The following is a 15,423-nucleotide window of genomic DNA, read 5'->3' as shown; positions in this document are numbered from 1 at the left end:
TTAAAATAACGCTCAATAGATTTATTGATGCTATAGTTCAAAAGTGACCAAATTTAAGGTAAGAATATCCAATGTAATATTATCAATAAAAAAATGGTCACCACAAATGTAGAATGAATATTGCCAATATGTGCATACGAGAAAATCAAACTCGTTTTTGAAGTATTACGAGATATCATCACCCAGTATCTGTCATTCAATATCTATCAAAGATGTCCATTATAAAATTACTGATTTTTGCTTCCATTTGTTTTTATTTTGTTTGTGATTCATTAGTTTCATTTTTAAAAAATGGACGAGGCTCAGTAGTGGACAATATAGGAAACTTATCACTCAACAAAATGTGCATTCCACAGAGGCTTTTATTCATTTTCACAATACAGTCAAGACAAAGACCAAAAAAAGTTTTATCTAGCACAAAATATACAATATTGAGGAGGCAATGGTACGCAGCCAATATGCTGGAAGGTTGTTGTACACGGTTGTGTCTTTGGGTGCAGAAATAATTACAAAACAAAAAGGAAACCAAAATAATTAAGGCACAAATTTACACTTTTTTTCATGCTTTTGGGTTATTTAGTATCTCAGTAGACATCACAATTGATAATTGCTAAAATTAGCTTCAATTTTTTCACGATTACTTATATGCCCCTTTATTGTTAAACAACAATACTGCTTTTATGAACCTGAACACACGAATGACGGGAGGTTCTAATATTGATTTCTTAGATATATGTCTAACCAATAAATAACTTGTGACATTCAAAACAATTGTCTTTACTAAATCTGATTACATCAGGACAGCTTTTATATAGCTCTTTCAAAAACATTGGTTACAGATAAACAATATGCTAGGTCAGGCATTTAATTCATTACATGGGACTGATTTCATCAATCCACTTGACAATAATATTCAAACTTCTATAGGACACGTTAACTCGTGGCACTATCTACTGAAGCGGCAGTTGGTATGCACACATATTTGCATATGGACCTTTTCAATTCTTCATGGGGTAATCACATTAATTTAAACATAAACCCAAAACCTGTATTTTTTCTCCATCATATTAACTACTCAAGCCATTTGAGAACATTAACCCTATCTAGGGCGAGGTAATTGGCTCGTGGGCCCCCCTTGAGATCTCGGCCGTACCAAAATTTGGCATGCAGTTTGTCTGGGCCATATTCTTCAAAATTGTTTAGTTTATTTCATGCAAATTGATATTTATGTATTTTGGGGATTTTTTCCACCCTTAGTTTTTCATCATTTCAACGAACTTTGCTGGGGACTCTTCAGATCATAAACAGCATAAAATAAATCCATTTAGAACAGTTTAACTGGTTGAAAAAACAAATCACATTTTGGAGCAATTTCCAGTCTGACATGCACTTACAATATGTTAAGAAATTTCGGATCTGCGTACCCAGGCATTGCAAATCTTGGATCAAAAGGTGCCTAGATAGGGTTGAATCTTTTCATATGGACTAGACAAGGTGGTTCTTAAATTATGAGTCTAGCTTGATTTCGCTATCAATAAAACATGCAATATAAACTTTTGGCCCCACCATCAACACACATGTGGTATTACCCAAGGATCATTTGTACCAAAAGTGTGATAACAGACTAACGGGAAGAGTTATTACAAGGTCTCTGCCAAAGTCTGTTTAGGCAAGACAAAAAAGAAATTAGGTTCAATTGTAGGGAGGGGGGTCAGAACTACATACTTTATAGATTGTAGTCATTACAAAGAACAGTTAATACCTTTAAAGACTGTATAATTGTTGTACCTTGTATGCTACCTGACTGATACACTTTATCATCAGACAATTTAACATAATACACAAAAAAATCCAACTTCAACTCCACATGAGCGAGTAGATTACACTTAACATTTAGAATGGTTCATTGAGAACAAAACCATTATTGAGGAAAAGAAAAAAAAAGGTTAGGCCATTTCTAAATATACAGTTTACTACATGTATTTATGTTTAGCATGTTTTTTATCTACACAGTGACTCATTCCGTAACAGGTCTTCAATGTCTATTCCTGAAACAAAAATCATCCATTTCTTCACACAGTAACATACTTTAAGATACACACAAAAAAGGGGTAATATTTTAATCTAAATATTAATAAATAAGACAGTGACATGTTTGTAATATAATGCTCCTGTAATAAAATTGATTTTTTTTCTCGCAATATGAGTGCATAGTATTTGAACATGTCAAATTTTAATTAAAACCATCTCTAATCATTAGATCTGCTTCATAGTACAGCCTTTTTTTTTGCAATTAGCAAATGAAAAATCCTGTTACAATCAAATCTGGTTTTTATAATCACATAGCATCCTGCAGTAAAGATTTTTTTTTTTTATTTAAGTTTTGAATTACTGAAATTCATGGCCTTGCCCCTACAAACTAACAATTGGACAAGGAACTCATACAAACCTTTCGTGAAATTGGCCCACCCCATGGAATAACCTCCATTAGTTAAGGATTTCATATCAACATCTTTATTTATTGAATGCCCCATTCTATTGAAACAAGTAGTCATAATAAACTGATGAAGGTACACATTTGTGTATTCTTTTGTAATTTCTTGGACACCAGATTTTTTTTTTCATTGAATTTCTTATTAATTCATGGTTAGGTATTAAGCCCTGGTTCCTTTTTAATACAATGAATCATACTAATTAAGGATGATAGTGAGTCCATCATTAACCATGTACAAAGAATTACAATTAATTGTAAATATGTTACATTCCCCAGTTGTTAATCATAGACAATGAATAAATGAATAAACATTTAAATGTAAATGATTTCATACATGGAGTAGACATAGAAGAGAGCTTGGTATTGACGATGATGTGCATTCAGCGGAAGGTATATCTAACATAGGGCACATCTACATCTTCACCATCTGTGTCGTTGCAGCATAGCTCAAAGACCAAACTCTTCACATGTTTGGGGATCTTCTTCTTGGAAACCTTGGTCACCACCTCCGACATTCTACACATGGATCAAAGCAGATTTAATCAAATGTTATTTCAAAGCATTCAACAAGTGTTAGTTCCTTCAAAGGATTCATTATTTCCCTTTTTCCTGAAACCCAAATCATAACTACTATACTTAGAATTGCCTATGATATATTCTGGCTATACTTATATCATTCAGCTGAAGTAAAGTTAGGAGCAGTGATATAAGGTCATAACGCTGGCTCATTCGTATTAGAACAATCATTAAAGGACAAGTCCACCCCAACAAAAACTTGATTTGAATAAAAAGAGAAAAATTCAACAAGCATAACACTGAAAATTTCATCAAAATCGGATGTAAAATAAGAAAGTTATGGCATTTTAAAGTTTCGCTTATTTTCAACAAAATAGTTATATGAACGAGCCAGAAATGTCATAAATTTCTTATTTTACATCCGATTTTGATGAAATTTTCAGCATTGTGCTTGTCTTACTTTTCTCTATTGATTCAAATTAACATTTATCTGAGGTGGACTTGACCTTTAAGTTTGTTTACAGAGCAAATGGGGATTGTGTGACAATGAATTTCACAACCAATTTCATGTTATGCATGTTCAAAATTTTTGTAAATTAAAACTTTTTTCTTTTTGTGGACAGTACTTCTAAGTCAATTAAAACCAAAGGAATCAACACAACTCAACGACGCTGTCAGTTTTGACAGAGCTGGTAACTTTAATAAAATTTACTCACCGACAGGGCAATCTTTCGTTGATTTTAGCTTTATTCATGAAGCAAGAGTAAAGCATGCATACTCCTTGTGATAACATGGTGATTTCTAGCTTAAGATCATTCTGAAAGTAATCTAGGAAGTCCTTCAGTGTCATCTCTTTGTTTGTCACATTCACATCAAAGCGATCCCACAGTGAGAACTCGGTGTCATAATACTGGACATCAACGAAATAAGACCAAAAAAAATTGAAGATTAGAAAAAAATTAACAAGTGAGCACAGTTAGACTTCCAATTTATATTTCGAGAAACATTCAAACAAACCTCTTTGTGACTACGATGTTGGTGATGTTTTCAGATAAAGCCCCCCCCCCCTCCAGATCTCAGCTATGAACGATCTCATTAATGCAAAATTTTCATAGATGTTGAGACAGGTGTGAAGTGTAGTGTAAACATATTGCAAAATAGCCATGTACATTTCTATAGAGGATGGATTTGAACACTAGATATCATGCAGAGCACTGGAGAAACTGGTAATAAAGCTAATTATCATGCTTTCCTATCATATATATAATCCTTGGTCTGCTTTGGGACTTACCAGGGGGGCGTTTCATAAAGCTGTTCGTAAGAGCGACTTTAAGAACGACTGGTGATCCTTTCTTACGCGCTAAACCATCGCCTATGGTGTATACCATTTACCAAAAGAAAGGTTCACCAGTCGTTCTTAAAGTCGTTCTTATCTTACGAACAGCTTTATGAAACACCCACCAGGCCAGGCAAAGTGAGATAACTTTACCATGGAAATATACAAAGCAATACACAACATCTATCTATCGGAAGTTCACCCTGAAGAACAGTTTGTTGTGAATATAGCAGAAAAAGTAATAAAAAATATTTGTGAAGGTCTGAGGAAAATACAGATTAAGAAAGTTATTAGAATGTAAAGTTTTGGATTTGTGATGTCATAAACGAGCAGCTGTCCAAATCAATAAAAAAAATTAATGGTTCGTGAGGACTTATTTTTGTTAACTTTTTAGGAACGGGTGTGGAACGATTTGTCTATTGTTATACTGAAGGTACAGTATAACCCATTGGCAATTTTCAAAGAATATGACATTTCAATCATTTTTTTACCATACGATGTGTAGGAAACAGCTCACATATGACGTGACAAAGCAAATAAAATTCTCATCAGTTTTTATTCTTTGGTGGATTTTTCTCAAACATTTGGCAATATATTCTATTATTTTTCTGCTGTTTCTATAACAAAATTTCCCTTTAAAACTTGTGTCTACTCTTGGGTGTTGAACAAAACTGTTACACACGTATGCTATCACATTCCCTGTGAAAGCCCTTGTTTGAAGTATCCCCCATCCTCACCTTCATCTTGCTAGGTGCAATTGGCTCTGAGAATCCAAAGAATGGCAAAGCCAGGTTGATGAAGCCATTCTTGTAAGTCTCCATCTTCTTGTTGCCATTGATGAGCTTGATGAGCTCTAGGCACACAAGTCCAGCAACCACTGAGGTGGTAGTGGCGATGGCAGGAATGATCTTACCAGCAATCTTCTTGGTCTGCCAATGTACAAAAACAAGAGTTTGTATCAAAAAACAAATGTAACATTAAGAAAATTTCAATGATTTCAAGGCAAGTGCTAAGAGAGAAGAAAACATCCTAACAATGTACATGATAAGAAGTAGCATCACATACTTTCTACATAGTAAACGCACAAGGTCAACTATTTTTAACGAAAGGGTACTCAATCGATTACAAAATTGAACAATTAATGAGATCATAAGCTACACAAATTAAATGATTCCCTTTCTAAACTGGGCAAAATTAGAAAGCTCCAAATATTATTTTAGCCTTACACATCTGTGCAAAGCTGACTAAAAATCTAGACAAGAGATTGCTATGTAATGGCAAATTCAGTTAATAAAATAGTGTTAATTGGTCTTTATAGCAATCTCATGTGAATGTCCTGGGGTGTATGAAGAGAAAGCTACAGAGAGAGATGCAGTCTCAGCAAAGTCCCCAAGATTTAATCTTGCACGTCTTTTAGCCATGGCTACATTACTTGAACAATGTAGTCATAAAGGTCAAAGGTGCCTCAGTAATCATGGTTGTACCAATAAGAATGGGACAAAAATTAGAGATATTAATCTATTTTTCAACCCGTAATATTGGAGAACATTTGACAATAATGCCTTCCTTTATCTCAGGTCCAGATTGATTCACTTAAAACATGTTTCAACTTTGTGGAAGCTTGCAGGAATCATTGATATGGCATTTGTGGCATGTAGATTTATTCAGATTGAGAGATTAACAAGGGATATGACCTGAAATGAATGATTCTATCATTTTCTGGATATCTATGACCAAATACTGCCATTCATGAAATAAATAGTTCTGTGGTGCCCTTTGTGAATGAGAAAGGGCTATAGAATCTACACATGGAATGTACATGCTAAAAATAAAGACATCATCAATTGAAATGATGTGATATAAGAACATGCTTGTATGCTTCACCTTATATTTATCAGCAGGTGTAATGCCATAGTTCTCAGCTCTCAGATTTGATGCTGCTACAATGAAGTCCATATGGAAGTTGGTGTCATCATCCTGTAACAAACAAAAAATGGATATATATAAACAAACCTCGATGACATAAAAGGTAAAATTAAATGATTTTTGTTCTTGATGTTTACTGGATAGCCATCTATTTTGTTTTCAATTGCATCATAATGGAATGAAATCAATGTTTGGAAGACAGGACCAGAACAGGCTGCTAACCTTAATTGTGGAAAAAAAATCCTATTCTTTATTTCTTTTTATCCTATTTTTAAGAAAAAAAATAATCATCCTTAAAAGTTTCAAGTTTAGCGTCACTTTCCCCTTCAAAATTCTACTTCTCTTCCTAATCAATGGAATTGTTTTAAAAAAGCACAATGTAGGGATACATCCAAGATGGCATTTATGAGTGAAATGGCAGTGGTGCTGACCTTTTCAAAGTCAAGTGGTTTAATGGAGATCTGCTTGAGCTGCTCTGGGGTTGGCAAACTTTCTATAATCTCCTTGAGACGGGCATCATCAGCATGGACTTCGGCTGCTGCTTGGGCTTCTGCATCAGTCACTGCAATTTTCACACCTACAAATGATATGAAGAATATACAGGGGGCAGTGTAAATCATTGACTTGCAAACACCATAAAACTATATAAGGGGATGCGTAAAATCAAAGACCTATGCATAGCACGGAACTGTGTAAAACCAATGACCTGCACACACCACGTAATCTGAATATACACTGGGCTGAATAAAGTAGAAATAACATGAAAGAATATGAGGCAGATGTAATACCAATGCTATAACTAATAGGCTTAACAAGCTGTCATTTAAACAAAGGAGGCAAGGGGGCAATGCACTATCCAAATGTGCAAATAGATGTCATAATTTGCCCTATTTCAAGTGAGAAGTAGCCCCCCCCCCAAAAAAAAAAAAATGAACATGAACATGAAGATAATCTTACCTGCTTTAGGAGTGAACACTGGTACATCTATTGATTCCAAAACTTTTCTGAAGAAACTTTCATCCCGGCTACCTTGGAGGCCATAGACATCTGCGAGTAAGTTACTGGTAGATACTATATAGCTAAGATGTGTTGCCTGTTACAAATGATATAAAGTTAATACTCATCACAAACTATTTAGCAAGGATAAGGAAATATATATACATATATGGGGGAGGTTCCCTGCTAAGGATTGATATTTAATTGTCCTCACAATTGTAGTGTACCCTCCCCAAATGATTTACACATCCAGCTGAAATGTTCTGGCTGTATATTTGCATGCAGTGCACAAATGCATCTAACCCTTGTGAAGAATCAAATTTCTCTTTTCACATCTGTGTTCTAAAGCTGACAGCAAATACCAGTTCAGAATCAAGCTTTCTTGCCCCAATCACTTTAGACAGTTTTATACACAAATCAACGTCACAATGAGATATGAAGTTTATCTTGTGACTGTTTTAAAAATTCAGAAAAAGACCAAAGTTGACCCAAAAAGGCCTTTTCTCTTCAGGCTACCAAAAATACCGGACTAAGAATGAATTTAACAAGGGATTAATTTTACAGTTGTTACTGAACCAATGTCTCAACTTTGGAGAGCAAGCAACATGGCCATCTAGAATATGTTGTTCAGTAGTGAACACCATATCTACGAAGTAGCCATACTTACCTATTCCCTTAAATGCCATTCGATCGCCACGCTCGAATACACCCGGCAAAAATTTCTCCTATAAAAGGAGAAAAAGTCTGCAACGCAGACTAGAGCCCCGCACGACAAGGAGGGAAACCCCGCCCTATACTATAAGTACCTTGCGTGCGTGGCTCACTTCCTCTTTCTTAGGCAAACGAACCTCAGATACAGAAAGAGGGGAGGTGGGAGGGTAGCATAGGTAAGTATGGCTACTTCGTAGATATGGTGTTCACTACTGAACAACATAATCTACTTCAGATACGCCATACTTACCTATTCCCTTAAATGCCAGATTCCCACGGAAACAACTATGGGAGGTGGTCAGGCCAAAGGTCAAAGCCAAGAGGCCCTACAGATCAATTCTATTATACAAGATACTAATGACAAGCTTGTAAAGTTAAACTCATACCTTGGATTAGCGATGGGGACCGGACAGGGTGGCCCTCGCAAACTTGGATTCATCACCGAGGACATCCGAGAGGTAGCAGGATGTGAATGTATTAGCGTTGGACCAATATGCCGCTTTCATTATATCCTCCATGGGTACGCCCTTGAATAAGGCCCAGGAAGCAGCCAATCCTCTTGTGTCATGGGCTCTAACTTTCTGGTGAATGATGACTGGATCACCAGCAGATTTCACTGCCTCCACAATCCAACGAGAGATAGTATCCGGCGAGACAGCCCTGTGAGGGGGAATGAAACTAACAAAAAGTTGATCGGAAGCACGAAATTGTTTAGTCTTATCAAGATACCATTTTAAAGGTAAATGCTAGTTTTGGTAACGATATCAAAATGAGTTCGTACAGAATCCAATGAAATGACCACCAAAGTGTCTGTTTGTATAAATAAAACGCATGTGCCAAAGAATTCTGGAAGAAATTGTGAAATTGCTGAGAAATCAGCAAATAAGCACAGGAATCGGGTAGGGCGTCGGGCCCGACGCCCTAAGCAATAATTATAAATTGTCCCACGTGCGCTTATCTGTGTTGGGGATCTTCGGTGTGAACATTTTTCAGCGTAGATTTCAAGATTTCACAAAGTTCAGTTATGTAACTGTACCAGATCTAGATCCTCGGTGATATACTGACAATTAAGCCTTGTTTTACAGACTGTCTCATGAAATCAGTGTTTACTGCAACTACTGGAATTTCTCTTTAATGCTCTTACCGGGCACCAAAATCTATCCTCCCTAACTGAAGAAAAGGAACTTATGGATGGTAGAACAATTTCAAGAGAGAGGACTCCCGTTGGATCTTAGCAAGAAAACGGCCATGAGGAATAAGTCTAATCTTGTTTTTCTCCCAACGAATATGCCCAGGAGCTGTGGTAAGAGCATGGATAGAGCTACGCCTCTGACCAGAAGCCGCTGCCAGAAGGAAAACAGTTTTTATGGTTAAATCCCGCAAAGATGCATTATGCATTGGCTCAAAAGGGGGCTGACTGAGGGAGACTAACACCTGGGGAAGGCTCCAAGCAGGAGCAAGAAGCCTTCTACTGGGTCTGTTAAGAAAGAAGGACTTTAATAACCGTGACAGAAAAATAGACGAGGAAACAGATTCACCATTGTCAAAGCCTTCGTGTAGGACAGCTATAGCAGACCTGTAACCCCGAATAGTATTACATGCCAAATTCTTGTCATACAAAGATATAAAAAATTCAGCAATCTCACCTACAGATGCCCTGCATGGATTAGTCTTAGCCTGCCGACACCATCTCACATAGTGACTGAGTCTGGAGTCGTAGGTTGATCGTGTGGAAGACCGTAAACGTTCTGCTGAGAAATTGGCAGCCCGTTCAGAAAGTCCAGCCTTGATTGCTGCTGCCCTGTAATGGGCAACAGTGTGAGCCTCAGTTTGTTGGGCTCGGGGTAGTAGTGCTGGGTCCCTGGTAGTGTTGAGGCAAATAGATCTATCTGTGGGTTGCCGAAATGATTGAATCTCTCCCTGGCCACAGCCTCGTGGAGCATCCATTCCGAGGGGAGATAGCGCCCCCTCGATAAGAAGTCTGCTATGTGCTATGTTACCACCGTCTGGTTGTCTGACTTTATCAGGACACACTTTTCCACTATCTCGGATGCAAAGTGTTGGAGGGCTAACTGCACCGCAATCATCTCCAAACTGTTTATGTGAAAATTCATCCTCAGTCTGCAAGGGGGAACTGTATTCACTAAGCTTGCTAAGAGTCCCAGAAAAATCTGCCAAGTCTTCGCAGTCGAGAGACGACTGGACAGGAGTTGCTCCGCGACTGCTCTCATTCTCTGAACCCGGAGGGGAAGGGGGGCTGCCACCTGACTCGGGATGTCTATAAATGCTCCAAGGAAATCCGGAGTCTGAGTTGGAGTCAATCTTGATTTTTCCCAGTTTATGAGAAGGCCTAAATTTGTCGTTAACGCGATTGTGACCTTCAAGTGTCTGAGAAGGGTTTGTTCTGAGGGGGCGAGGATCAACCAATCGTCCAGATAGCAAAAAAAATTTTTCCCCTCTTCTTCTTAGCTCTGCAGCAATTACCCTGACGAGCCTTGTAAAGATGCGAGGAGCAGAGCGAAGGCCGAAAGGGAGGGCCTGGTACTGGTAAGTGTCCCCTCCTATTGCGAAACCTAGGAGATGCTGAGAGGACCTTGCTATTGGAACGTGAAGATACGCGTCCGATAAGTCTATAGATGCCGCCCACTCGTGGGGGCGAAGCAGGGGCAGGATCTTGGAGAGGCATTCCATCTTGAATGACTTGTTTTCGATGAACCTGTTTAGTTTCTTTAGATTCAGGATCATCCTGAATTTTCCGGACCGTTTCCGAATTAGGAAGACATTTGACAAAACAATCTTTCGGCTGGAGGGCACCTTGGAAATTGCACGCTTTCTCTTCAGTTCGTTGATTTCCCTTAAAAGAGCCTCTCTCGTTTCGAGAGAGTGGGGGAGGGCAGAGGTTTGGTTAATTGTGCGAACGCATCCCGATAATCTGGGTCGATCTCGACCCGATATCCCTCCCACACTATCCTGAGAATTAATTTGTCTCTTGTTATGAGGCTCCAATTTTTTGCAAAGAAAATGAGCCTTCCTCCTACGGGGGCGTGTAAGTCTGGGGAAAACGGTCCGGCCAAGGAGTCACAAGTGTTTAGGGGGGTACTGAGAACCGCGGGACAATCTGCGTCGACCCCGAAAGGGTGTAGGGGTCCTTTGATTGGTCTGGGGGCTCCTATCCCTGACCTCGCGTTGTGGGGGGCCCTGCGGTTGCTGGTTACTCGGCCCAGAGGCCTGCTGACGTGAGGAGGAACGTTGGCCATAAGAATGTGAAGACAACCTGTACACTGTCTTATCAGCCGTGGAAGAGGCAGAGATGGAAGATTCTAAAACTTCCTGAAAACGACCACTGAAAAGGTCATCCCCCCAGGCTGGCAGTCTTTCGAGTAGTCGAGTAGCATTTTTTTTAATCTGAAGTAGGTCAATGACCTGTGAACGTCTTGCTCTCGTGCAAAGTATGGCCGTTCTCGACGCCTGTTCAAACTGGTATTCTGCAATCTTCATAACACACTCCCATATGTCTCTGCGATCCTCTGGGGAGATACCTAGTCTCTCAGATTCCCGAAAGGCTGTCAAAAGATATGTGTGATAGGTTGCTAGGCGCATAGATGCCCTGGCTGCCTGGTCAATAGAGGTCAACTGACTCTCCATACGCTTAAATCTATGTGACCCGAGTGGATTCTGATTAGAGTAGCGCGATCTCTTAGCCTTAGCATCACCAACACAAAAGGCTGCATCTGGGACTGTGGGAGTCTTGAAAGCGTGCTTAAAGTCTCGTTCCCCAAAGCGAAAGTGCTTCTTAACCACTCTGTTGGTAGGACGTAAGTCCCTTCCCCTGTCATTAAGGTAATTCAGGCAGGATGAGTACGGCTTTCAATGTCCCGTTGTCCTGGCCGTGGCCGCTTCGCCGGTACTCCGTCACGCCTCAGCGGCCCGTCCGGCGTCGGGGCGCCTGGGCTGTCGGGCAGAGTTTTGGTCTGCGCCGCTGATCTGGTAGGGGCGCTGGCGTCGCCTGCAATCGGCTGATTCGACAAGTTCATACATTTTTGCGCCGCCTGGAACATCTTCATGAACCATGCCGCCGAGGCAATGTCCGTGTCGTCAGGGGGATGAAAACCCGTTTTTACGTCCTTCCCCGATTCCCCCATCTTCGCTTTCTTGGTGACGGGAATCGTCTCGAATTTATCCGAGTCGTCCATAGAAAACTCGGCCCCCTTAACCTTCGGTATCTTTCCCAGTAAGGTGACGGACGTCCCGAGGGTTAATTCGTCCGGAGTAGGGGTTTTAGCTGTCTTCCCCTTGGGTTTGGCCTGGGAGGGGGTCTTGACTTTTCCTTTGAGGGGGATTTTGAACCCTGTACCTCGTTTAGACCTGGCTATATTGGGGGTTTTCTTTCCTCCATCATCTTTCATAGCTCCATCCTCTTTCGTATTGTTCTGGGAAGTGTTATTACTGGCTTGATTGGGGCCCTGACGGGGAGAGTCTTTCGATCCAGTTGTTTGGCTCATTATGGTGGATAATATAGACGTGGGGCCTGAAACGTACCTCCGTCTGGTTATGGCTGTGGGATCGGATGAGGCGTGGGTACCGAGACCTCTGCCTACTTCTGTGATGAGACGTGGGTTCTGAGACCTCTGTCTACTTTTGTAATGAGACGTGGGTTCTGAGACCTCTGTCTACTTTTTGTTATGAGACGTGGGTTCTGAGACCTCTGTCTACTTTTGTAATGAGACGTGGGTTCTGAGACCTCTGTCTACTTTTTGTCCCGAGACGTGGGTTCTGAGACCTCTGTCTACTTTTGGGAAAAGTCTTTTACTGTTTGGGTGTACGTGTATAGAAACTCTAACTGAGCGTAAGCGCCACACAACCGTTAGGTTCGGGCGCCGGCAAAAGAAAGAGGAAGTGAGCCACGCACGCAAGGTACTTATAGTATAGGGCGGGGTTTCCCTCCTTGTCGTGCGGGGCTCTAGTCTGCGTTGCAGACTTTTTCTCCTTTTATAGGAGAAATTTTTGCCGGGTGTATTCGAGCGTGGCGATCGAATGGCATTTAAGGGAATAGGTAAGTATGGCGTATCTGAAGTAGATTACATGCTCTTTACAGTTGTTCTCTAAATACATATTTGAAATATGAGCCTACATCATTGTTTCGACCAATCAAAGTGATTCACTTTGTACACAAAGCAAAAGAGCATTTAAGAACTTTATGATTTATTAGTGATTTTCCATAGTCAGATCAATTGCAATGCTTATAAAACAAATGTACATAAAACATAAATGATAAAAAGCTTACATCATCAGCATTGAACTTGAGTGGATGTGGACACCTCTTAGGGCCTGACCAAAATGGTGCTCCTGAACTGGTTGTCTGAAACAACAAAGGCAATCATTCGATTTAGCAGAAATAAAATAATGAAGATAATGAACTTTGACTAACAGGGATTTAGTAACATTTAAATAGCAAAGGTTATGAACAATGTGGTTTAATGATACTAGTTTTGTGAGGAAATAGATATCAAAATTGAACAAAATGAAACATTGTGTTGTATTAGGATCCAAGAATGTGGCACCTGGAGAAGATCCTGGAAAATGGAACATGGCTGTCCATCCCCTAAAATGCAATAAAGCCCCTACAACATACACAACTGGATAGGGTGTTACTACTCACCTGATCAGCAGGGAAGTTAAAGAGAAGCTGTTTTATCTGGTTGACGTACTGACTCTCAAAATGATGCCTGGACCATGATATACAATCCTCTAGGCTCTTAGGTCTATCATCTATCAGGGCTCGCTTTAACAGTTCTAAAATTTCCATCTACACGAAAAAACATTAAAATCAGAATTACATGAATTTCAATACAATATACAAACATTACTAAGATGAGCATATTGAGAAATGCATTTCAATCATATGTCCATTTATATAGCGCAGTGTGCATATACTCAACTGCACTTTGATACTTGGTATCATATTATTACCCCAGCTATAGGCGTTCAAGGAATAAATCCTACCGGGTACCCATTCATCTCACCTGGATCGAGTGCAGCACAATGTGGAAAAATTTCTTGCCGAAGGAAGTTACGCCATGGCTGGGATTCGAACCCACGACCCTCTGTTTCAAAGTCCGAAGACTAATCCACTGGGCCATAACGCTCTATAACTCACTTAAGAGAGAGCTGGTAGTTCTTTTCCCAAATATATAATAAATTAAAAAAAATTCTATAAAATAAATAAAATTCAATCCTAATTAGACTTGTGGGGGCTGAATCACCCACCCCCCCCCCCTCCAGCGGCAAAATATCCCAGTCTTTTTAAGAGTGAAAATGAGAAACAAATTCATGAAGTAAATTCTAAAAAAAGATTTATCACACATTATTAAACATAACTTTGCCAGTCTTGCCTGCATCAATATAGCAGTGCCGAATTGTTTGATAATATCAAAGTTTTGTTGACTAACAAAACTATTCTTCTTTATTCACTCACAAATTATTTTTTACACTTGTGATATTCAATGACAAGCTCATACAGTTTACATTTTCTTTTCAAAATAATGAACATATCAATAAACAAGTGTTAATGTCCCTACATGTAACAAAAAGATCTCATTAATTTGGAAAATAAACACATTGGAATGCAAAAAGGCATTTTTTTTATATAACATACTTTGGACAACTGGATCTTTGATTCAGATCTAATTAGCATAAATTGATTCACAGTTGAAAACGCAGCCCACTAGCATAGGGGAAGGCGGGGTAAGTTGAGCATAGGGGCAAGTTGAGCCACCAGCCCCAGGCCAATAATGAATGAGTCAGACATTGTGGTGGTGTCATGTATTGATGACCCATAGCATAACCCCTAACCCCACCACATTGTTTCCAACTTTGAAACAAAAAGTAGTTTTTTAGAGGGAAAAATATGAATTTCAGCCAAAAAAGTAAAAAAGAGTGTGAAATAGATAAGTGCTTTATAAACACACACGTCTTTAAATATAATAAAGACATGATAACAACATTATTAGTCCAGGTATGGATCTTCATTCTTGTCATAGTCTTTTATATGATGGATGCATAATAAATGTGTGGATACAAAATTATCGCACTAAGTTTGGACTGGGGTAAGTTGAGCCAAACAGCATGGGGCAAGTTGAGCCATGGTAATTCCTATGGTAATGTATCTTAAAAAACAAACCATAAAAATCGATTGAAATGCAGGCTGAAAGGAGCAAATTTACATGACTGCTCTTTTCCTTTTACAGGATGTTAGTATTTATAGAGAATTAGCAAGTGAAAAGTCTTTAAACAAAAAATTGACATGCTGGTTCTCCCCCATACAATTTGTACATAGTTTTTGTGGCTCAACTTACCCCAGAAGGTGGCTCAAACTTACCCCATATATGGGGCAAGTTGAGCCATTTGACATCGTTTTTTTCAAAGGTCACGATGACTTTCAGTG

At 39.3% G+C, this 15,423-nt stretch overlaps 2 protein-coding genes across 5 annotated transcripts in view; both read right to left on the bottom strand.

The window, feature by feature from the left end:
- Positions 1–344: 344 nt before the first annotated feature.
- LOC121411018 (ubiquitin-like modifier-activating enzyme 1) overlaps positions 345–15,423 on the bottom strand; it is a 37,150-nt gene continuing 22,071 nt past the window's right edge. For all 3 annotated transcript variants that reach the window (XM_041603478.1, XM_041603477.1, XM_041603476.1), the window contains exons 17-24: positions 13,639–13,785; positions 13,264–13,338; positions 7,230–7,365; positions 6,704–6,849; positions 6,231–6,323; positions 5,084–5,275; positions 3,727–3,920; positions 345–3,010 (exon numbers count right to left, since the gene is read on the bottom strand). In XM_041603478.1, the coding sequence (XP_041459412.1) occupies positions 2,875–3,010; positions 3,727–3,920; positions 5,084–5,275; positions 6,231–6,323; positions 6,704–6,849; positions 7,230–7,365; positions 13,264–13,338; positions 13,639–13,785 (1,119 nt within the window). In that variant the 3' untranslated portion in view covers positions 345–2,874. The remainder of the gene's footprint in view (positions 3,011–3,726; positions 3,921–5,083; positions 5,276–6,230; positions 6,324–6,703; positions 6,850–7,229; positions 7,366–13,263; positions 13,339–13,638; positions 13,786–15,423) is intronic.
- Positions 7,895–11,832, bottom strand: LOC121411020. 2 transcript variants are annotated; one of them, XM_041603481.1, is made up of 2 exons: positions 9,626–11,832; positions 7,895–8,657 (listed from the first exon to the last, which is right to left on the bottom strand). In XM_041603481.1, the coding sequence occupies exons 1-2, from the start codon at positions 10,722–10,724 to the stop codon at positions 8,593–8,595; spliced, it is 1,164 nt and encodes a 387-aa protein (XP_041459415.1). In that variant the 5' UTR covers positions 10,725–11,832; the 3' UTR covers positions 7,895–8,592. The 2 variants fall into 2 exon arrangements, with proteins under 2 accessions (XP_041459415.1, XP_041459416.1); XM_041603482.1 differs by having other exon boundaries at positions 7,895–8,639.

The sequence above is a fragment of the Lytechinus variegatus genome, chromosome 3, assembly GCF_018143015.1.
Source record: "Lytechinus variegatus isolate NC3 chromosome 3, Lvar_3.0, whole genome shotgun sequence".
Classification (NCBI taxonomy): Eukaryota; Metazoa; Echinodermata; class Echinoidea; order Temnopleuroida; family Toxopneustidae; genus Lytechinus; species Lytechinus variegatus.
This window is presented reverse-complemented; position numbering and strand designations above follow the sequence as displayed.

Excerpts from the sequence above, each read along its gene's own strand:
- LOC121411020 (XM_041603481.1), bottom strand. The coding sequence starts at position 10,724 with ATGATCCTGAATCTAAAGAAACTAAACAGGTTCATCGAAAACAAGTCA. Across the intron at positions 8,658-9,625 it reads TCCATGCAGGGCATCTGTAG|TTTCATTCCCCCTCACAGGG; the intron begins GTGAGATTGCTG and ends ACTTTTTGTTAG.